The sequence below is a fragment of the Motacilla alba genome, chromosome 4 (assembly GCF_015832195.1).
Source record: "Motacilla alba alba isolate MOTALB_02 chromosome 4, Motacilla_alba_V1.0_pri, whole genome shotgun sequence".
In the NCBI taxonomy this organism is placed as follows: Eukaryota; Metazoa; Chordata; class Aves; order Passeriformes; family Motacillidae; genus Motacilla; species Motacilla alba.
Genome location: NC_052019.1, coordinates 67869383 through 67893550, shown reverse-complemented (window position 1 = coordinate 67893550; position 24168 = coordinate 67869383). Strand labels below are relative to the sequence as shown.

At 40.8% G+C, this 24168-nt stretch overlaps 1 protein-coding gene across 2 annotated transcripts in view; it reads left to right on the top strand.

Annotated features, from left to right (window-relative positions):
- Nucleotides 1-3938: 3938 nt before the first annotated feature.
- LOC119700365 (bifunctional heparan sulfate N-deacetylase/N-sulfotransferase 3) overlaps nucleotides 3939-24168 on the top strand; it is a 55986-nt gene continuing 35756 nt past the window's right edge. For both annotated transcript variants that reach the window (XM_038135430.1, XM_038135431.1), the window contains exons 1-2: nucleotides 3939-4162; nucleotides 10429-11555. In XM_038135430.1, coding sequence (XP_037991358.1) covers nucleotides 10575-11555 — 981 coding nt within the window. In that variant the 5' untranslated portion in view covers nucleotides 3939-4162; nucleotides 10429-10574. The remainder of the gene's footprint in view (nucleotides 4163-10428; nucleotides 11556-24168) is intronic.

Genomic DNA, 24168 nt, shown 5'->3' with positions numbered 1-24168 from the left:
GATCCTGCAGCATTGCCTTGCATGCTGAGTAACTTCCCACTCCTGTGCAAACTCCTCTGGTTATTGCTCTTTGTTTGTTGCCACAGGGAGGCCGTGCTTTGGGTGTTCAGGAGCACCGAAGTCAGGAGGGATTTTTTTTTTATATGGAAGAAAGGGAAGAGTATGAGGAAGTTGAAGTCAGTGCTAAAGCATGCTGCTTTTCTCAAAAAAAAAATCAGCTAAATTACCCATTTTCTCCTTACTTCTGCTAAGGGAAAGGAAAGATGAAACTATGATGGTTTTTCCAGCTGACTGTGAATGACATTCTGCTTTGGGAAACCTTTGGATTATTGCTCAACTGAAGTGCTGGCTATGGCAGTTTAATGTTTTCCCTCTCTGCAAATAACAAGACTATCTTTGAGCTTTTCCTTTGTTATTGGTGTGGAAAATGAATATATTTTAGGGTAATAATACAAATTCTTCTTAGCCCTATTTTATTATATATTCTAAAATCAATTTTTTAACAAATATTTTAATTGCATATTACTTTCTTTAAAAGGGCAAAAATGCTTCAGACTGTTGACTGTGCTTAAAGGGACTTGGTTTCTTTATAATTTTCTTCCATCCCCATTATCCTTTTCCTGTAACCAATTTCAGTATTGCTGAGGAGCTTTCACTCAAATTGACATACATTCAAAACAACTCGCTAAAATTAATACATTCTGAATCAGTGCTGCTTTTTTAGGTATATTTATTAACTTGGAACCTCTGAACCTGATATAATGGGAAGGAAGGGTCTTTTCTCTCTTTTCATAAGCAAATTTCCTGGTAAATTGCAACAGAAAATGCTCAGTCCTCCTCATTAATGGATCTGTCTTACACTTCACATGGCACAACTTGAGCGGTAAAGGCTTGGTTTGCAGCTTACAACAGACACACCTAATGAATTCCTGAGCTGCCCATTTGATCATTGCACAAAGATGACAATTGTCTCGATACCCTGATTAACATGAAACAAAACATATTTATAACAATAGCTTATTCTAAGCCTGGAGATAAAACCGCCTTGCTGCTGCCAAGCAGTCAGCGCCCACGGCATGTAATTAGCAACTTCCTTCGACTGGTTTGAAAGGTATTACTGCAATGTATGCAGATAGTGTGATTTTTTAGGCTAAGGTATTGAAAATTAAATAGGAAGTTGTGAAAAGAAACAATAAGTAGGTTTTCCATCTGAAAGATAGTGGCTTTATAGGGAAAATCCATAAGTGTGGCTGGCTTCCTGTATTGTTTGCTACAGAATACTTCTTACACACTTCACAGGTGTAGGGTATTGTAATAACAATACTGGAAAAATGTAGTTCAGTTATAAACTTGAACAGTGTTGGGGTTTTTTCTTCTCTGAGATAGCCTCTTAGGTGATTACATCTTTGACCACAAGCATTTCTTAAATCTTAGGCCACATTTTTATTCTCATTATATTGATGAAACATGTAAAGAAAACCTCTCCCAGTTTAACAAGTTTCTGATTAATCCAAAGAGCATTATAAATCTACAGTAAGTTTGTCTTTTGCCTAGTAGCATTTGTAATAGCTTTAAAAAAGTAATCACAAAATGACTAATAACAGGCAATTGTCTTGATGCTCCTTGTTTTCAAATACCTCTCAATTTAGTGGCTTCCTGCAAGAAAATGCCAACAAAAATAATACAAGTAAAAATGAGTGTTTTGTTAAAAGATATCTCTAAACTTGGAAATGGCAGGACTGGAGAAAGTATTTCTTTATTAATGGAAAAGTGTTGCTGTTACAAGTAACGCTCCAAACAATAAGCTTTCTGATGTGCAGTATAATCAGTCCGTCCATTGTATGAGCAATTAGTGCTGGGAGTTGTAGTAATAATCTCCATACCAAAAATAACCAAATTTTGCACAGGTTTGAGTGGGACCAAGAGTTCATTTGCAGATTTAGACCCATGGAATGGTTAGAAATGTTTCTTGCAGTAATTGCCTGAAATTGGTGAGACCCTGAGACAAGGTGGGATTCAGTTCATTTGAGGAAGAGAGGTTGCTGATGATGAAGAAGGACATAGTTCAGATGAAGACTTAAGTTGGAAGAAAAACATGAATGGGAAAGGGAGCATTCATATGTAGAGGCCAGCAGTAAGAAAGGCAGAAAGTTGAGTCCTTAGATTTCATGGTGGAGAGTAGCAGTTGTCTAGATGTGTCTCTGTTTGTCTGCAGTTCAGTAGGTTTTCCTCTTCCCTAATTTCTTGTCTGGATTTACTACTCATTTTCCTATTTTTTTGTCAAGTACTGTGTGCCAGGCAGAAATCTTGGCCAGAAGCGCAGTCAGCGGTGCCTTAAGATGTATTGCTCAAAGAATGGCTAAGACATCGTTCCCAGTTCAGGCTGCACTGACAGCTCAAGAGCAAAAAACCTGAAAAGTAGCACTAAGAAAGATGAAAGATGTTAATATTCCTGCCAGAAGCGCTCGGTGCTGCAGCTGCTGACGTGCAGTGCTGCAGCCCTCAGCTGTGAGGTGTCTAGCACATCTCTGTGAGCAACCAAGTGCTTCTGAGGACAGGCACACTCTGACATGTTTCTGACCAGGCTGGCCAGCGATACCGTGAAAACAGCTGCTCGGAGAGAAGGGTAGGAGGGAAACCGTGACTTTGAACTCACAGCTGAGAATTTCGGTCACTTGTGGCTGACTTCCACCCCATGCTTCCTAGCCTGTGGCAGGAAAAATCCATCGTTACAGAGTCCCCAAACCAAGACTGTGCCAGGATAGGATATTCACCCAGTCAAGAAGCTTAATCTGGGAGAAAATCCCTTTCTGTAGAAGACTGAGAGGACAACAGGATTTCAGATGGACTCTATTCTGGGGATTAATAACCTCACACATAGTAAACCCTTGTGACAAGTTCTCTTCTCTACTCCAAGTCTAGCTTATGGACCTTGCACTGTTTTGTAGCCTATAAGGCAGTAAAATTTGGGGTATTTAGTGTGTCATGAGAATAAAAGTGAGAAAAAGAGGAGAAAGTAAATAACAGTATTCCTGAATAAAGAGCCGTAAATTCTCCTAATGTTTGGAAAAGCAACATTCAGGTGACTGTAGCTTTTCTCCTTAAGTTTTTGCCTTGAGTTAGTCACAGAAAGGAAGGTTTGGACAGACGAGCACCAGTGATGGAGTTAATCCGATGTATTGAACTGTCAGCCATTAGGTGAGCTAACAATCACTGGGCAATTGCGAGGTAAATTAGCTAGATCAAGAGGGCACTTGTAAAATTTATTCATTTTATTTCCCATTTGTGAAAGCTAATGCAGTTCACACAGGGAATCGTAACTCCCTCACCTGCTGTAATGGAGCAGCTCCATCTCCAGAGCGAGGGATGCAGGGTGTCAGTGAAAAATACAACGGGACTAACTGTGTTTAACATAGGGTTAGAAAATTCAATAAAGAAAAGCAGCGAGGCTGCAAACACATTAACTGGCGTTCTCTCAAGATTTTAACCCTACATTGTCTTGACAAAATGTGATTGACCTCACGGAATTTCCACCCTTGTGTGCTACCTTTAGACCGGCTCAGAAATAGGCCATACCTAAAACTGCACCGACAGCGAGAGATTTGACAGGAGGGTGTGAGTTAAACTTCCCCTCAGTGCGTCCGCAGCAGGGGCATCCTAAATTGGTTTTGGAGGAGCAGAAAAAAAATAATTACAAAATCATACTTTATTTAAGACCGGGACTAAGAATCCCACAACACAGACAGAATCCCGCAACTGCCGGCCCCCATGGGGGAGAGGGGAGCCGCAGGTGCCGTGAGGGGCGGACCCCGTGGGCCGCTGAGGGCGGGAACAGCCTGAGGGCGGGCGCAGCCTGAGGGCCCGGGGCCGGAGCCACCCCCGGCCCGGCCGAGCCTCGGAGGAGGGCGGGCGATGTGGGAGGCGGCGCGGCGGAGCCCCCGCCCGCCCCTCGCCGGCGAGCGCGGCTCCTCCTCCGGGAGGGCGCGGCGAGGCTGCCGGGCGGTGCTGCACCCCGGCGGCAGCCCCGCCGCACCTCCGCGCCCCGGGCGGCTCTGTGCCCGCCGCGACCGGCGCCTCTCCCGGAGCAGGCTCTGCGGAGGGCACAGACGGCGGCGGGATCTGAGGCACCTCGCGGGGACATGTCGGCGGAGCGCGCCCGGAGGTAACGAGCGGGGCGGGCGGTGCCCGCGGGCCCGGCGCGGCGAAGCCGCGCAGCTCCGCGCTCGCCGGCTCCGCGCCCCCGGCAAAGTTGTGCCCGAGCCGCCCGCAGGCTCCCGCTCCGCTGCGGGCACCGCCCGTGCCGGGAGCGCGGCGGGACGGGGCGGCTGCCCGGCACTGAGGCTCCCGCTGCGGAGGCAGCGTTTACGCCGTTTTTCTGTGGGGTTTCTTGGGGTTTGGGTTTGTTTTTCTTGTTTCCCGGCGCGCTGAGCATCTTCGTGGCGCGGTCCCCGCACCACCCCTTCAGTGGCTGGGCTTTTCCCTTTCGCTCTCCTCGCGGAGTTGTTCAGCGAGACGTTGTTGCCCTCTAGTGTTTGCGGGAATTGGTTATGGCTCTGTTGGGCGGCAAAATTAGTCAGCTTAGTGCAGCAATTATTCATAACTTCAGGTGGTTATAGCTGCTTGGATTCCCCAAATGCTGTCAAAAATTGATGTGTGCTGCTGCTCGATTCAGCTGTCATGTGCAACCCTCGGGAAATGGCAGAAAACTTGTATATTATTCAATTCGATGCCTGATATGCTGGATAATTGCTTCAGGTTTTGGTGTGGTGGGGTTTTCTCTTCCTAATAGAATGGTGAGTGAAAGAAAGAGGGTTTCTCTCACTGTCAGCATCCCCAGGTGTCTCGGAAGAAATGGTGCTGAACTCTGCCTTATTAACTCTTTACACTTGGCAGTTGTGGGAGAAAAGAGAGGGGAAGTGATGGTATGGGCATGGCCCAGACAGTGTGCTGGGCATTTATCTCTGAGACCTTTGACCATTTACTCTTTAGATAGTGATGTTTCTGCAATTGCTGAAAAATAGCACGGTTTATCTCAGAAAAATTGTGTAATGTCAAGAGCTTAAAGATGTTTGTGTAGAAAGTATTGTATGAAGGTAAAGAGTAATTTGAAGACTAAACTAAACTTCTGTGTTCTGTTGAAGTCTTCAAAACCTTCTTTTAAACTATTTTTAAACATTTTGTAATTAATCTTTATAAATATTTTTTCTTGACAAACTCTAATGCTTGAATCCCTATCCTGTAAGGGTCTCTAGTACTTCACTAAGCAATGCAGCATGGAGCTTAGGATATCACAGGTACAGTAGAAACTACAAACTGCTTACCTGAAGGACTTGAAAAAGAATTTCTATCCACCAGAATTGCTGTGCTGTCTGACCCATTCCCTTATTTTCCAACAGCTATGAGGGAATGTAAGCCTTTCAGTAATCACACATTCCATGTTTTTTTATGTGATACAAAGGGTCTCAGAGACTTCGCTTGACAGTTATGTCTCATATCACCTTTTTACAAGTTGAAAATATCTTTTTAATATGCAGTTGTAAGGTCTCATTCTCAGCCTGGATTTACTCATTTGAGCAGTTAATGCTTGAATATTTTAGTCAGTAAAATAATGTTGTAAGTAGGAGTACTCAGGGGTTACTTTGGTATTTTCATAACCGATTTAAAAATCTGAGCCCTGCTGTACACCCCAGGTTTGGTTGTGTTTGGTTGTACTTTGCTGCTTCCTACCATGTCCTTCGTATATCTAAAGATTTCCATTTTAGTAACACTAAAATGACTTCAGAATACTTCCTGTGAAGTCGTATTTCATAGTGACTGGCCAGAACAGACCTTTATGTTCAAAGCAATTAAGCAGCATTCTAATCAGTGGAGATTTAGACGTCTGTAGTAATATGCTAAACAATATGCCTCCTTTTTTCTGCTCTTCACTTAAAACTCATCCTTCATGTACTACATCCCCAGCACTGTGGTAGTGTACGGTCTGGTGAAGAACAGAATGAGAATATAGGAATGGGGATTATTAGAAGAAAGTTATTAAAAATATCCCCAGATAAATGTAGTATACCTCAATAATATTGATAACTACTCAATCCAGAACTAGCGCTTTTTAGTAGTTCTTGAAAGGGATTTTTGTTACCCTTAAGTGTATGTTTTTTACCTTCAAGTATGACCCAACTTTATTGTTTCTAATCAAGGGTCACAGTAAACAGTTGCCCTAGCACAGGCCTGAGGTAAGACTAAACCAGAGTTTTCTTACTGTCTTTGATATTTTGAGAACAAATTCTCAATTATTTATGGATATTTTAGTTGAGCCCATTGCTTTAATCTTGATATTAGGATAGCAGAAAAAATTTTGTTGTCGTTTTAAAAATGATGTTGATACTCATAATTCAACTTTAATAGACTTTTTTTTTTTAAATTCTGTGCAGTTTCTTACTTGAGCATTTGTTTTTACTGGATTGAGAACCCCTGTGAAGAATTTATTAGGCTGCTTTCCCAGTCTGTGTTGTCTCCTGGAAGAGTTTCCATTAGGGTTATCAGGGGGAAATTATTTACAGGAGCCATGAATTTGGTCATTTATGCTTAGCAATGAAACAACAAACTAAAGAAAGCTGCACGTGGTAGGAACTTCCTTATGGTGTGCTTCGGGTCTTTGGGGTTCCTTGCAATATTTGTTCTGTCATGAGTGCTACTTTGTTAGTGAATTTTAAAAACCTGAAACAGAACAAGCAGAACAAATGATAACTCCCCCAAACCAATCCTTTATTCAAATGCATCTATTTGATGCTGGTTGCCTGCAGATGCCTGTAATTGTGACTGCCCAGCAGTGTGTTCAGAATGGCAAATCTTCTGCTTATTAGGGTGATATTTGTTTCCTGTACCAGCAAGATTTTCACATGAGCTGGTTCTGGGCTGCAGAAACCACTTCTGCAGTAGATGAAAAGAACATTGAGCCTTGCTGTCGGTGTTCATAACAAAATGCAAAACTTGCTTCTGTGACTCAGCTTTCTCTCAGCAAGATCTTCTCCATAGTGAGTCTGTAAGTTAAAAACCAAATTCTGAATATTCAAAGATGCTAATTTTCACCTTAAGGGAGCATTTTGATACCTCCTGCTTTGAACAGCAAAGGTAAAAGGTCCTGGTCTGAATTTTAACACGGTGGCATGAAAATGTAAAATAGGAGATCAAATGCAAGTTCTTCTAAATCATTGAAGTTTTAGATTAAAAAAAAAACAACAGGCAAATTGTATTGCTTCAAACCATGAAAAAATACCATACAATTTATTTTATAGGTAAAATTTATTGTAACATCAGCATTACAGAACTTTGGATTTGTGTAATATCTGACCCCCGTTTTCAAGTACTTTGAGGTGCAGGAGGGACCATATTCCTCTGTAGAAATCAGAAAGAGCTGACACTGCAATGGGTCTTTTTCATGTTTTTTCACCAAAACAATACTAACAAGCTTGAACTCTTGTGAAGAATTTCTAGAATCTTTCTGTTTTCTTCCATTAAGTCTTGTTCTTATACTTGGATATTTTTTATTGATGTTGAAGCTATCATGACTTCTCCTTTCTTTGGTAAAGTAGTGCATTCTTTGGTCCTGAAAGTAAGACTCCTCAAGTACTGTCTTCTTCTGAAATGCTGCTTCTCGCAGCTTACTCACTGTAGGTACATGGAGAATTACCCTTTGTCTGGTTTTACTGTAGGAAATGATAGCAAGCAGGGGCCATCTTCCATGAAGCCGCATCTAGAGATGTGATAAAGTTCCCAGTACAATCTCCATAGTTCCCACAATGTGTGGTGTGGTGCATCCCAAGGATTTCACTGACAAGGGGGTGCATTGTGAGTTGTTTTAGCATGCTACTGTAATGCAGCACTAGAGTATCCAGCAAGTACTCTTGCTCAGGGGAAAATGCTGCAGTCCCTCTAGGAAAGCAACTTTACCTTGTCAAGGCTTTGAGACCATAGAAATGTTCTCTTTGAAATTTTTGTTTCCTTCTTTCTATGTTCTTTGGAGCTCCTGCCGTGCAAACCAGTCTTTAAGCAGGTGAAAATTACCTAAGCCCCAAGCTGATAAAAGAGAGCGTGCATTTAAACCTTGTGCTTTGCTCCATTCCATCCCACTTCCTGACTGTCTTCAGCAGGGAGTGTGCCAAGTCTGGCTGTGTCCTGCTGCCTCGGAGAATTCCTCATTCCTCACAGTGGAACTTCACATCTGTCATGGCAGTTCCAGCCACTCCTCCTTACAGCTGCACTCTGTAGCCCCGGGGGTACCTGCAATTAGGAGCCGAGGATACAATGACAGGGCTTTTCTTGAAGAAAACACGGATTTCTGGACTGGCTCCAGATTTTCCTCTCTGTGGAATGGCATTAGGAGCCGTGTCCTTGCTGCAAATGTTTCTTGGGTTGCAACCTTTGTGTAATACCCGGTTTAAACAGCTCTGTCTCATCAGCCCTTCCTTGCTGTGAGCTTAGGTCAGTGTCAATTCTTATTTTTTCCGTATATAGACCAAACAGATCCGTGGTTATCAAAGAGAAAGAGGTGTGTGTACAGCTTTCCTACAGAATGCAGTCAGTGTTAATTTCAGGCACTAAAATTATGTGTTTCTTGACATTCAGGCAGCTGAATTGGAAATGCAAAATGAAGAGAACCCTTCGTGTGTGTAATGAAAAATCATCTGTCTGGAAACCTCTCTCTGGTGTTAACTCATTCAGGATGGAACTTCTCTTTGTCACCTGACTTGTTACCATGTTAAATATCTCTGTATGCCATCCAGACTGATATTCTTGAAGCTAGTGTGGCAAAGATTGGATATTTCAGTTATTAAGAATGTCGAGTTCTTCTAAAGGTACTTCCATCTTGTTGTTTGGTCTTTATGCATTCTTCAGGTTCTTTTTCAGATAAAACTCAGGAAGCTGGGGTAATATTTTTTTAGTCTAACACTAATTAGTGAGCCTGAGTGCAAGGCAGGTCTCCTGCCCAAAAGCTTTGAGCAGGACTTTGTGCAGCTGCAGGTAAGGTTCAAGGCTAGGTTTAAGTCTTCCCGGAGAGGAGGGGTTGATAAGCAGTTATCTGTGAGTAGAAGGTGGGGAGAGTAAAATCCATCCAGAGTAGAATCTATCCAGACAGAAGGAATCTTGCTATGAATCTTAACTATGAATGAGACTATGAATGAGACAGCTCCTGTACACTTGCTCTTTATATTGAACTTTGCAGTTTTGATGAATAGAGTGACTTGGAGTTTCTTTTTCCCCCTCATCTGATTTTTCTCATTTATTTTTACTTTATGCTCATCATGGCACTAGGAAGATCTGTCTTCAGGATTTAATAAAATTCCTGTACCTTACATAGGTACTGTTAAATACATAACTTTTTTTAGTTTTTTTGAAAATCTGGAGTGAAAGACCAATTTGCTTACAATGTAGAATAAAAAAAAAAAAAAAAAACCCCAACCAGGAATGGAAGGATTAAGCTCTCAGTTGGGAAATGACCATGTCAATGCCACACCTTATCCTGATCCCATTTCCAAATGGACCTGGGTGCAAAGTACACTGAAGTTACAGTGGCATGTTCTAGATCTTGATACACTTAATATTTTTCAAAATCTGCTTTGAACCTTTGTTTATGGCTTAGGCTCATTATTTTATGCTTGTCACACCATGTTTTACTAGGGCGTTTTGACAGCAGTTGTACTGCTGGCTTGAAAAATTACTCTTGCCTTAAGATAAACATAACAGGCAGATCACCTAAGGATATACTTATGTTCTAACTTTTGATTTATTACTTCTTTTTTCTCAAATTTAAGAGCTTGATTATTCTATGCTTTTTTTAATGCCAAGAAATGCTTCCAACAGTTTGCAAAACACCACCATCCAGAAAAATGCTATGTTTTCCTCTAATGTTGCCAGAAGGAAGTTTTGCTTTAAAAAAATTCATGTAATAGATATAATGTAGAGTGTATCACTGTATGTTTGTACAGCAGTTAAGATGTGCATGTTCTTGGTTCTTTGAAAAACTAATACAAGATAGAATTTGTTTCATTGTGTTGCCCCAGCTTTTTAGGGGTAGAAGGTTATAAATTTCTTCAGTATTTTGGTTATTAGCAGTTGTCTACTTGGAGTTAACTTTTATCTTTAGATAAAGAATTTCTAAAACACTGTAAATTCTTTGCTTTTATGTCTTGCTTTTCAGTGCCCCTGCCTGCTTTATTTGATCCTCTGAGTTGAGGAACCTGTGAGATTTAGAGACCTTGGAATGCACGTGGCAAGTAGTGGGAGCAGGACAAAATATATTATTACAAAATGTTGAGCTGTTGGTCTCCAAACCTCTAGCTGGCAGTGGTTTCTTTGCTCCCTGTAAGTTTAAACAGATGATTCTTCACAAGGTGGTGCCTCATTTAAACCTCTGATTTTCTTTCCTTCTAGACTGTACCTTTGGTAAAGCTCTGTGGAAGATAGATGTGTGTGCTGCAATGGTGACATAAATATTTCAGAGGACTGCAACAAGTTGTTGAGAATCTGTGTTTGTTTTTCATGCTGCTGTTGAGAGCTCTCTAAGGCAAGTAAACACCATGAGTTTTATCCTGAAACTTCACAGACATTTTCAAAGAACAGTAATTTTGCTGGCCACTTTTTGTATGGTGAGCATAGTTATTTCTGCCTACTACTTGTATAATGGCTACAAACAGGAAAATGAACTTCCAGAAACATCTTCAGAAGTGGAATGTGGTGATCCTCAACTGTTGCCATACAAGCTGATGGAGATGAAGACCACGAAGCCTGTTGATCCCCTGAGGACAGACCTTGTAGTGCTGGTGTTTGTGGAAAGCCAGTACTCAATGTTAGGCCAAGATATAATAACCATTCTGGAATCTAGCAGGTTTCAGTTTCACATTGAGATTGCATCTGGGAAAGGTGACCTCCCAGTGCTTATAGACAAAAACAAAGGCAAATACGCTCTCATAGTATATGAAAATATTCTTAAGTACGTGAATATGGACTCTTGGAACAGAGGCCTTCTAGATAAGTACTGTGTAGAATATGGTGTAGGTGTGATCGGATTTCACAAAGGCAATGAGAACAGCTTGCAGAGCTTTCAGTTGAAGGGTTTTCCTTTCCATGTCCACAGCAATCTGGGTATTAAGGACTGTTGCATTAACCCTCATTCCCCACTGCTCCATGTGACTAAACCTTCTAAGCTTGAGAAAGAGCCCTTGCTTGGAAATGACTGGGCCGTTTTCCAGATTAATCACACAACTTATCAACCAGTGATATTTGCGCAAGTAAAGACACCAGAAAACCTTTCTCCACCTGCTGCTATAAGCGCTCTGTATGCCACAGTAATTCATGACTTGGGGCTTCACGATGGGATTCAACGAGTCCTTTTCGGCAATAACTTGAATTTTTGGCTGCACAAGCTGATTTTCATAGATGCCATCTCTTTCCTCTCTGGAAAGAAGCTCACACTGTCCTTGGATAGGTACATTCTGGTTGACATAGATGATATCTTCGTTGGCAAGGATGGAACAAGGATGAACACCAACGATGTACAGGTAAAGTATGTGCACAAACTAATGGTCGTTACAGCAAAATTATTTTTTTAATCTGAAGGTGAACAGTTGTTCATAGTTGGAACTTCAGGGCTCCACCCTGGAGCTGTTCATATTTAATGCACATGTTGAGAGTCTTAGAAGCAAGAGGTAAATGCAGTGAGCAACAGTAAATGTCAGCATTAACTTTGAAGAGTGGACTGGGTTATTGGCTGTTTGAAATAGGTTTGGATGTCAGGAGTTGCTTGCAGCATTTCACCTCTCTCATCTCTGTTTTATGGCACTTGCTTGCAAGGAGGGTTTGTGTTACTCTTGGTCTTAAAGGCTCATTCTGTCACTAAGTGACTTGACAATTTTCATTTTTATGTTTAGAGTTGTACATTCCTGAAGGTCCTTTTCCACTGTCTTGTGCTGTTCAAATGAGGTGATAGTTGCTGGTCAGTAGCACTAACGTCTTAACATTATTTCTTCCTGTATTTCTTCTGTGCTTTTTGTGAGGAGTGTCATCCCAAAGCAGGTAGTAGGAGATCACCCTTCTCAACTTGGTCTAGAAGCTAATCATCTGTATCATGCTGATTGTTGCCCTATTTGTGCTAAAAGTAAGGGGGAGTGTTTTCTTAGAACTCGGTTGATGGAATGAGAAACTGCAAGAAGGAAAGACAAGGACAGCACCGCATGCAGTGGGTTATTTTTGTTTCATTTTTAACTATGTTTTTGGGATTTTCAGTGTTAATATATTTATCAAGCTACAGCAGCTCTGCTTACAGTGCTTCCTTAAACAAAAGGCTTGACCCTGCAGCTGAACTTTTAATTTGCTTTAAAATTGCAGCGTACGCTCTTTTCTGAAACATTCTCTGTACATGCAATTATAAATGAGATTTTCCTCCTTGTTAAGTAGGTGTTTTCCGTAGGCAAACAAATCGCATGGGAGAGAGCAGAAATAAAGGTGAAGCTTCCTAAATGGTTTTCCTCTGGAGAGCACGATGGCAGTGTTTGAATTAGATGAGGGAGCATGCTTGGAGAGTCTCCTAAATGCAAACTCACATGGCAGGAAAAGAGTCAGTTCTGATGAACATCACTGGCAGAACGTGTGTTGTTCTGCAGAAGCACCACTTTGTGGTAACAAAGTGGGTGAAAAAAAACCTGAATAAATCCATCACTGCGTTGTGCAACAGCACTTGGAGACAGCATGTTTTGTATTGTTTCTCTTTGCCAGTGACACCTTAGGATTGTCATTTTAAAATAAGTTAGGATGGTTAATTGCCAGAGCTATATACCAGAAACAGGAGACTATTGAGACAAATTTGATTACAGCAGATACAGAAGGATAAACCATATTGTTTGGGGAAAATAATTTGCGGTATGTCAGAAAGTAATCTTCCCAAAATAAAACTGTCAAATTAAAGTAATATAAGTAATAGAAGTAATATCATAAGTAATAGAAGTAATATCAAAGTGGAAATAACTTTTAAGTAGGATAATTTTATTTATACAGGACTGTGTTCTGAAACAATGGAATCTAAAAAAAGTGTTCTCTTCTGATTCTTCATCTACTTGTAGTTAAAATGTTATATTAAACATGTTGTTAGGGCTGTCAGATGCAATGCATCTTCATTACTATTAATATCAAAGGAGTTATCCTTGGTGGCACAATGACATGTGGAAGGAATGAAACAAAATCAATTTGCAGTAGTTGGAAATAGCTTATTGTAAAGTGTATTTGCAGATAAATGACATCTCATTAAACAGGAGTTTTACTGAGTTCTGCTGCAGTGACTGTGACGGAGAATTGGGTGCTGCAAGTGTGGAAAGAGGTTTTTAATGTGGACTTTATAATTTCAGTACTCAAGATTAGCTCATTTCCACTAAGCTTACATTTTAACTACTGGCAATATAGAATTAAGGAGGATGCTCTTGGATGATTTAATTTTGTTTGACATATCTCTTTGTTTATATATTCTGGATATACTCGCAGCTGCTAGGGCTGTGAGGTGGAGGAGACTAAGGTGTTTCTATCAGTATTCTATTAATGCTAATCAATCTGAAACTTAAGGAATCTCCCAATGGACAGAAGACCTCTATGGGTTATTGTGGCTGCTCTGTGGATGGGACGGAGTTCAGAAACTGGAAGGTTAATACAGAGCCAGTAGCAAAACTCAGGTGATCATCTGCTCTAAACCCTCTGCTCAAGCTGAACCATAGCCAGTGCTTTTGACTGTCTCCAAGGAGAGAAATCCTGACTGCATGTAAGATCGTGGTTTCAAAGGAATTTCTTCTTTAGATACCTAAAATAGATTTCCAAAGTGGCCAGATAATTAATTAATAATTAGTATTTGAGGGCTTAACCCATTAAAGCTTAACTTCCCTCTCCTTTAACGTATGTGAATTGGAGTTAAGTACACACAAAAATTACTATTATAAGGTTTAGTGGTAATATTTTATCAGTGTTATGTAGCATCCCATGTACTCTTCCCCCTTGGTCAATCCCCAAGCCCTCAGCCCTGGAAACATTAACTGGAACATTACCATAGAGACATCCCTCCCAAAGGGAAAAACAGTCTCCCCCATGGACTCGGTGTCTCAACTTCCCCTGGTTTTGCCTTCCCCTGTCACTGGCTTGGTATACCCCTGGTGGCCACCCCCCTACCCCTGGAGGCCAGGCCCCTCTGCCCACCCCTTCCCCTTTATAAGCTGCCTGCTGCACGTGGTTTACTCTTTCCCTGGGTTTGTCCTTCGGCTGCTGTGTTACTCTGCTGGAGTAAAACCTTGCAAAAGAGCCTTTCTTGCCTCCATCCTGAGCCAGCTGTGGTGAGTGTTGAGTGGAGGTTTGCCTGCATTGCCTAAATGTTAACTCAGTCTGCTTTTCGACAGGAGAGGCTTGCTGGGGACAAGAGATAGGCAGCAGCACCTACCACTTTAACACCTGCATTTTTAGTGTTAAATATTGACCTCAGAAGAGGTCAGATTAAAAGCAGGCCTTCCAAACTGAGTGTCTTCTGTACCTCTAAAGAGGAGGCAAAGTGGTGGTACTTCAGCTCGAGTACCTATAGTGTCAGGAGCACAAGTGTGAAGAGCCCTTCTGAAAATGTTTTACAAACATAGTTTATCAACCTAATTCCTGTTGTAAATGCTTTGTTTTGTTAAAGAACGGGTTAAGTTTATTCTAGTTTCACCACAGCTTCTTCAAGTACAAAAAAAAAAGGACCCTAACAACTTGAAACAGTGGTTCAGATTTTTTGAATAAGTACCTGTTAGAGATTTGCCAGTCTGATGGAACACAGTTCTTCGATGTAAGATACTGAGTAGCTGTCACTGTGCATCAACAATAACCATCCATTCTTGTATTTATGTAATTTATCTTCCTCTGGTATAATAGAAATAATGGAAGAGAATGTTTCCATGGTCTAATTGCCTCCCACTTAGAAAATAAGTTTGGTAATAATCAACTCAACATTCATTTTTCAGTAAGCTTTTTTTCTCTCCTATTGTCTGTCAGGCAGGAGGGACCATTAGGCTGTGACAATGTTATATTTTATTTTCCTTGTTTCTTTTAGAAAGACTTAAGAGCCTGTGCAGTGCAAATAATTCATTTAAATGGACATACAGAGAATAATCTATCTAGATATCCACAGAATAAGTTTATCTTAATAGACCGTGATTGTCCTGGCTGACAGTCTACTAATTTAATATCTTCTTTTGTTAGAGTTACTCTTTGTGAAATTTTTATTACTATAAAGCATTGAGATTTTCAAAGGGAGAAGCAGATGATAAAAGAGGGGAAATTAAATGTGGATTTCTTTCCCGATGACAGTTTGTTCCATGCTGGTGGTCTAGGCCATGTACCTTTCCTTTCATTTCCCCAATATATGCACTTGCTGGAGTTCCTTGAGAGTTAATCACGTTTTTCAAATGAAAAATTAGAACACTGCCACATTATTTTTTCCAAATGAGAAATTAGAACACTGCCACATTATTTTTTTCCTAATAATTAGCTGTTTGAGCTCCTCTTGACTGTCTGGTCCTTTGTCTGCTTTTCAAAAGAGACTGAATTGAAGTCAGGATGGGGATCTCTTCAGGTAAGCCTAACCTTTTTCTATACCAGTAGTTATTATTTATAATTGCCGAGGAAAAATCTTTGTATTAACCATTTCCATTATTGGAAGGGGATGGTAGATCCTTATGTATCATTCTGGTTTGGGAGTACTTGGGAGTGTTAGTGTGTATGTGCATTGCAGTGGGCAATACAAGACTCAGGCTTCAGTCTTCCAGCATTAATCACTGGAGAACTGGAGAAAAGAGCTGTGCCAAACATTGTTCTGGTAATGGATAGGGTTTGGTCAAAGGGAATCAATTCTTAGCCCTTCAGTCTCCATACAATCTCTCATCTTGCCTGGATCTTGAGGTTTATAAGGCAGACACCTCTAATGGAGCTACTCCTCTAAATTCCCGTAGTAGACATAAACACAGAAAACCTGCTCATCTTCAGGGAGGCCCTGGTTAAGTGAATTGCACCTTAAAAGTATGTGACTTTGTTCATAAATTGTTTCCAGAGTGACTAACATCAAATATAAACATTTGTATTTGGTCAGATCAGTCCTCTTCCATTTTCCATAGCCGGTGCTGTCACTTCTTTGTTGCTTTCTTAGTAACTTTGGTGGCCTAATCTTTTGTTTAATATAGTTCTGTTTAATAACAGATTTCCCCACTAGGAGCTGATTGTATATTCCCTGTATTAAATTGACCCACTTTACTCAGCACTGCTTAAATTATTGCAGTTATTTAAAACCCATTAAGTATCTTTTCATTCTCAGCAGCATGCATGGAAAGAAACCAGAACTTCCCAAGGCAAAGCAGACCACTTGGCTATAAATTGTTAAAATCCAGTCAGTTTTTAGTGCATAGGAATGACCTAAATATTTGCCTCAGAAGAGGATCTTCCATATATACTGTGTTAAGGCAGAAGGGCTAAAAGGTTCAGGCAGAAAGCCTGAACTGTCGAGACAAAGGATGGTCCCTGTCACAGGAGGAAGTCTGATTCTCTAAGTTAATTGCATCTTTATCTGTAGGATGACATAGAAGGTTATCAGAAAATAAATGACGTATCTGTCATCAAATGTGTCAGCTGCAGAACCACTGAGCCATAAATCTTTCCTTTGGGGACATTCAAAAAATTTTTTTTAATCACGTCTCTAAATTACATAAGAAATTAATGATTATGAACTTTTGTTCTGCTAAATCATTCTCATTCCCAGTTGGTTAGCTGTAATACCTGCATACCATGGTGGAATGTGTCTGCTGTGTGTGTGCATACATTCTTTCTTAATTTGACCTGAAGCTCCTAAGCTTTTTCCTACTCACTTGTTGGAAATAGCAGGTAAAAAGTGCATTCAGTTCTTGAGAAGTGTTGAGGAGAAGGAAAATTACTGACTGGGGTGTCTCTGTAGCTGTCTGATGGCCTAGCAAGACTGGTTTACTTGAGCATATTGTGTCAGCTGTAGTAGTGTGCAATATTGCACACTGTGAGACAGTAGAGAGTTAGGATTAGATTTCAGAACTAAAATACAACTTTAAAAAAAGTTATAAAAATTTTCTTACATATTTTATGGGCAGCTGCCAGCATATAGTACACTCTACCAGTCAGTCACCATAACATGTAACTTGTAAAAGCAGTTCAGTTTATGTGCCAGCCCCTGTGAGGTTTAATTTAGTAAGATAGATACAACTGCTGCTCAACAGAGCCCAGCTCTTTTTGTTAAAATCATACTGATGTTTGAAGTTAAAAGCATGATAAAAATCTTCTCCCAGAGCAAGAGGACTGCAGAGGGGCCACAGGGATGCAGATGTGCTGGTTCTGCTTTGACCATGACACTTCTTCTGGGGCTGCTAGAGCATTGCTGGTAATTCCTTGTGGGACTCTTCCTCCTGTTCTGCACCTGTGTGAGCTGGACACAACCAAATCCATGGAATAAGCTTGGTGCTGAGTTTAATTTAGCAGTTTATCCATGGTGGATGATGACAAAAACCATGCATGCAGTTTTGGTATTGCAGCCTTCATTCCTGTAAATTCAGTGGTTTCTATTAGTTCTGCTTTTGATGAAATTCTTGGGTTTTTGATTAGGTATTTTGTGTTTGGTTTTCTTTGAAAAATGAATTTGTGTATTTTTTTTCCCTCTGTTTAGTTTTGCAATACTGGAATAACTGAATCTGATGGGGTTTTTTGTTTGGTTTGGTTTTTAATTGTAATGTTCTGACACTGTGCATGAAAACCTAAAAATGTTTAATGCAGACCTGAGTCTTGAGACAGTGATACGTCAAGGACTGGACCATCTTCTGCTGTTATAAATTCAGTAGCAAGTAGCTAAAAGAAAAAAGATGCATTTGAGTTGCAGGTTTTTATTGTCAGAGAGACTGCAGAAACTGTTTCTTGGCATGGTAAATCCCATAAGGTCTTTGAGAGCAAAGAGGCTGATTTGCTTCAAACTCTTGTACTGCAGCACCTGGTCTGACTATTGGTTATGAACTTCTTGGTTTCTTCAGGATAGAACCAAAGTAAGGAAATCATGGCTTCTGTGGATCTGCTGGTGCTTTCCCAAGTAAGATGATATGCACTGTGTGTTCCGTCATTTGCATCTTTCCAGAAAATCAGAGTAATTTGTTTTCATTTCTAAATTCCCCATATTTCTCTGTGGTGGTGAATACTTTGCTATCCTTAGGTTTAATGTGACAATGGTGTCTTCCTGTTCTCAATGGAGTTTTCTGATTCAAGAGCTCTTTTAAATGAAACTTAAGGAATGACGCCTGAGATCAAGTGATCTAACTCTGAATACTCGGCGATGCTGTTTCTGATTTTTCCCTTGACTTGATATATTATGCCGAGATATATTTACTCTTGAGCATGAGGCTTCTTATGCAAAGAAATCCATAAGAAATGCTTATGTCCACCCAGTGTGCCAGCCTGCACTGAGATAATTCTTGGTTCACAGCCACATGGTTAGCAAGGTCTGTCTTCCTCTGTCTACTTAAAAGTACACACTTTAGGAATGTAGGTATCTTCATGGGCATGATAAAAATGCACGTGGTTCTGCACACTTTGAGTGTTGTCAGCAGAACCTAAACTCTGCAGTGGTTGACTCAATCTATCTGGCCATGGAAACAAAAGCTGCTATTCTGTCAGTCCCTCTCTTTTCATGGATTGCAAGCTCTCTTGGTTGGAGGCTCTTTTTGTTCTGCAAGCCTTTCAATAATACAAACAATAATAATGCTTTACAGCTTCCTGCAGAGCTGCACAGATTCAGCACCAGTGTACGAGTGGCTGCTGCAAGATTTATTCTGGGCTTTTTCAGTGATAAGTTAGCCATCCACTTCCTGCTGCGAACAGAATGGAATAAAACTTTCACAGCCAACAAAAACCGAACTGCAGACAGATCTAGAAATCAAAGCTATTAACTGTAAAACATGATAGCAAAAGTGAGCCTTCCGCCATCCCGCTCTTCAGTCACATCAGGGGAGCGCAGTCTGGCGAGAAGAGAAAAACGAGAGTGGAAGTGGGACTCCTAATCCATTCATTTCCTTAACAGTACAGCAGCATGGGAAGTGGCGTTGCTTCTCCTATTCAGCCTGGTAGGTCAGTGCAATGACAGGACCGATTCTAGGTGACCTGATGATTGCAAAACCACATCAAGGAAAAGCAGTTGATTGCCAGTTTATGTGTAGCCCCTCATGGAATAACAATTCCCTGTCTCTTTCCAATTCCAGTTTATTTTCTGTGCACAGACCATAAAAACCTTACAACCAGGTTTTAGAAGTAGTTACTCTTTAGGAGATTGCTTCTTTCACTTGGCAGTCCTGGAGATTAATTACTGTTGCTCCTTAAGGTGTAGCTTCATATCTGAGATAAGTAATAAATTAAATTTAAAACTGCTTTATATTGCAGAAATTATACTGCAATCCATTTGAAAATAGAAACAATGGTGAGGACAAATAAAAAAGCCTGTGACTGTGGAGAGGAATGCTCCCCAAATCCATTCTAACCCAGGTCAGTAAATCCACATGACAAAGGCTCTCCAGAGGAGACAGGTTTGATTTGGTTTGGGAACACTGGTTGCATTTTTGTCGAACTAATAAGCCACAGCTCTTCCTCAAGCTCTCATTTACTTGCCTTTTAGTCTTAGCAATCCTAGGAATAAGCCAAGTGTCTCTTTTCCATTTTAAAGTGGACTTGGACTAGAGATACCTCAGAGTTGTCTTCGATAGAATGCTAATGGCACTCAAAAGGAGGCTGAAAATCAATTTTGCATTTCTGTAAAAAATGTTATTTTATGCTGCAAGATGTTCCTCTTATCCCTTGTTCTTTCCCACTGCCATTGTTAAAGGTAATAGAAATCTTGAAAATTGTAATCCTGAGACTCTCCTAAAACAAGATGAATACTAAAATGTATCTGAGTTTGTAATGTAGGCTGAATTTAAATTCAAACAGACTATGGAAAATATTTTGCATCAGTAAAGTACCTCGTCTTACTGACTGAGGAGGTTTCTAGATTGTGCTCAGTTCTTCACTACTGGATTAGAAATATTTGGAGAGTGCTTAGAGACACCAGAATAGTCAGGAAATATCTGAGCAAAAAAATGAAAAATTAAAGGCTAAAGAATGCAGTAAATAACGATGACCAAAGCAGAAGGCAATAGGCTGCAGATGTCTGCAGGGTATAAACAGTGAGGATGGACAAAAATATTTAATGTAAAGCACAGAGATATTTAAATGTAGGCTGAATAGCCAATAAAAGTAGCAGAATGGAGGCTAATATCCAAAAGGAAGTTGAAGGATTATGTAAGTCTTCAAAAATTAGATTTGGCAAAAGAGTATGAAATATGCTATTGCAAGGAATATAGTATTGGCAGGAGATTTGTAGAGAGAGATGTTCTCAGTCTCATGCAGTAAATCAAATGCAGAGCTCAGCTGGATTCCTGTGTGTTGGTTTGAGGCTGCAAGTGTAGACTTTGCCAGCTGGGATGTTTACCTAGGCACATCTAGCTTTTGTAGTCTTTTAGGAATGCAAGCTCTCATGAAAACAGGTAAGGTGTGCATTAACACTTCTGACAAAATCACCCCCCACATTCCACCAAAGTCTTGGGATTTTCTGCAGTTATATCCTTTAGACTTGGTACTATGTGGGGGCCAATGAAATTGTCAAAGTTCTTATTAACTTGAAATAAGTTTTTATGTTATTTCTGTGTTGGCTGCATATAATCATGAAAGTATGGCTTGAGAAAAGAGTTGTATTTGTTATTTTGTGGAAACTTCTCTTGGGGTTTTTTTGCAATTTCTTTGATACCAATGCTGATGTAGCTGGGGTATTTCATTCAACAGCTTTAGAACTGCTCATAAAAAGAAGGAGAAAACCATAAATTGTGACCCTTGGCTGGTGAGCAAGCTGAACATTGAATTCCCATCTGTATCTTACCTGACGCTTTCAGAGAGAGTAAGAAAATGAAAAAAAAAATTTTTTTAAGATTTTTTTTTTCTGTCAGTAGAAAAGAGACATAGAAAAAGAGCTTGTGTTTTTTCTTAGCTCGCCTGAAACATAGGGACAGAGGTAGATACCTTTTTTTATTCAGAAAGAGTATTAGAAACAGAGGAATCTTTTGGCTCTATTAGGAAAGAAAGAACATCTAAGAAGCTTTTGTGAATGAACTGATACATCAATGCATTGCCCAGCATGTGGAATAATCTTTATTTAATATGCCAGTAATGTGGTAATTTTGTTGTGCTTTGCTAAGCAGGGAGAGCCATCAGTTAATTTTGGTTTTATCTAGATTACAGGGTTTGAGTCTTCATTCATTTGCACTCTTTGTTCTCTAGTGTGTAGAACTCAGCATTAACACAAATACTGTGCTTCAGTCTTACCTGGAGGGAGAAAAGTATCAGCCGAGAGGTGAACAAACCCCAAGGTGTTTCTCTTTGCTTGGAGTCAGCATTTTAGACGTAGCTTGCAGTCTCCAATACTTCTTCCAAGGCACCTAAATAGCAGCTTGTTACACCTTGGTTTGTGGAGTTGAGTTTTTCTGTAATCATGTAACAGATTTATATTGTCAGTGTGGCCATTGTTACTCTGTGGGGAAAAAAGTGTCAAAATTTAAATGCTTTGAATTCTATGTGCATTGGAAAAATAGATAAATTTCACTCACTCTTGAGCTCTGATTGTTTAGATAATGATATAGACCAGACTTTGAAATCTTGTTTATTTAATACTGTGCTGAACAGGAAGCACAGCCTGTAGGCCTTTTGAGGTTAAGCGTGTCTTGGTTTGTCCGGGCTCAGGCTTTGAGGTCCGGAGAATATTGGCAGTGAAGAGAAAAGTAATGCTGAGGTTTTCCCAGAAAGCCGTATTCACACTCTCTTGGATTTGATATATGTAACACTGACACTACATTGTTGCTTTCATTACCTAAAGAAATGCATTTTTCTATTTTAAATTCTCAGTCTGCCTCTGTCAGTCCAGGAATTAAATTGAAAGAGGGTAGATTTATATCGGACATCAGGAAGGAGAGATTTTTACAGTGAGGGTGGGGAGGCCTTGGCACAGGTTGCCCAGAGAAGCTGTAGTGTCCCCACCCCTTGAAGTGTTCAAGGCCAGGTTGGGCAGGCCTTGGAGCAATCTGGTCTAGTGGAAGGTGTCCCTGCCCTTGGCAGAGACTTGGAGTGAGGTTACTGTTCTTTTCTTCTCTGGATAGGATATGTGGGGTAGAGTGGGAAGGGAAGGAGATCCTTTGGAGACCTGACATGGAGAGCAGGTCCTAGGCAGCATCAAAGGAGCTGCAGGCTATTGCACCTTGGGAATAGCAGTTTTGGAATCAAATTTGTGATAAACTGTGTTTTACAGAACGTCACCTTTTGTACACCAGCCATGGTGTATAGGTAGGCCTGAAACTGCACCTCTAGGATGTCGGTGCTTTGGGCAGAGTAACGTGGCCACAGACAAACTTCTCAGAGCAGAGCTGGTGCAGTGCCCCAGCTGCAGCTGCCTGCACATCAGCTGAGCCCCAAGCTCTGTGCTGCACAGAGATTCGGCCTTCATCTTCTTCCAGAGCTGAGCCTTGCAGTTGTTTCCAGCCACTCACTGCCAGTGGCAGGGTGAGGGCCCAGTCAGGGATTGGGATGTGCTGCAGCCCTAGAGCTCTTGGGCAGCCCTCCTTGTCCTGCAGCCAGATCTGCCTGCTGCTTGCAGCAGGAGCTACAGCTGGAGCTGGCCTGTGAGGGAGCATTAAATAAAGAGCAAATGTGCTGTTGATAATGAATGTGGAGCTGGGAGCTCAGATCACTGCCTCTGTCCTTTCCGAGCTGGGTGACTATAAAATACATGTCCAGTTAGATGGAACAGCCGTGGCACTGTTTTATCTGTGACAGAACACTGTGCACCCTTGCAGACAGGATGTGAAGCTGTAGACGTGTGGGTTGGCTAATGAGGGGTGTAGAGTGTAATGCCTGGGAGCCAGACAAGTGTCAACACAAATCAATGAACAAGCCTTAGAATTTATCTGTTGCTGGTGGGATGCAATGGAGACAAGCCAGACTAAGCAGGCAGAGCAGAGTGGCCCAGAAGTGACCTGGAAGAGCATCTGAGGGATGGCCTGTCATGCTCGGGGCTGAGGCAGCTCTCGGGCTGTGTGTGACTGCAGCTCGGCTACCGGAGTGCTTCCACTGGGGCTAACAAACCTCACATTGCCTCTGTACTGACCATCGCCGCATCACAAGAACTTAAAAATACCAAGAGATTCTAAATGCGTTTTAGAGACACTTTGGTTTTGCTGAGTTCTTCTATACTCTGAGAAGTCACCTCTTAATACTTGGTGTTACATAAGCAGGTCAAGTATTAGGTAAAAATGCGGCCAGCAAGGTTTCTATTGAAAACTATCTTACCAAAATCCACGGGAAAATAGGTAGCAGTAGGGTGTTTTATTAGTTCTGTTTCAACTGATCTGGGATTTTTTTTGACCTTTAATTAAAAGAAATGCAGGATTTTATTTCTGCTGACTGCAACATAACGAGATCGTTTAGCTGTTTAGTAACAGTAACCTCTTTCATCTAAGTACAGTTTAATTAACAGCTAATAAAGCCAAAGTTCAGACAGAACCCTGAAAACAGTGTGGTAATTACCTTGCTTTATTAAATGCTATTGGCACCCAGTATTTATAACCTTCAAGTTACCTAGCCGTAATTAGCTCAGTTCTCATTAGCTGGTACTTCAGCCTCGAAGAAGTGAGAAGTTGGTGAAGGAAGTTAGAAATATTTCTTAAATCTCTTGCTTGTTCAAATGATTTGCCTAGATGAAAGAGCCTAATTACTTGAAAATACGTAATTGCACCATCATCAAGATCATTATTGTATGGGATGAAAAAAAACTCTAAAGGGAGACCCGGTGACATTTAAAACAGTGTATCCAGATGAAAAAACTTTTTATTGAAATCATTTGAGCAACATTTTCCAAAGTGGCTCTTTGTATTTTAAGGATCCTTCATTGGACGCATAAGTTCGGACCCTAAGGTGAAGTTGTGGCTCCTGATTTTTTTTCTTCTATTGGACACTAAAAACCTTAGGGGGCACTTCATTGGGCTCCAG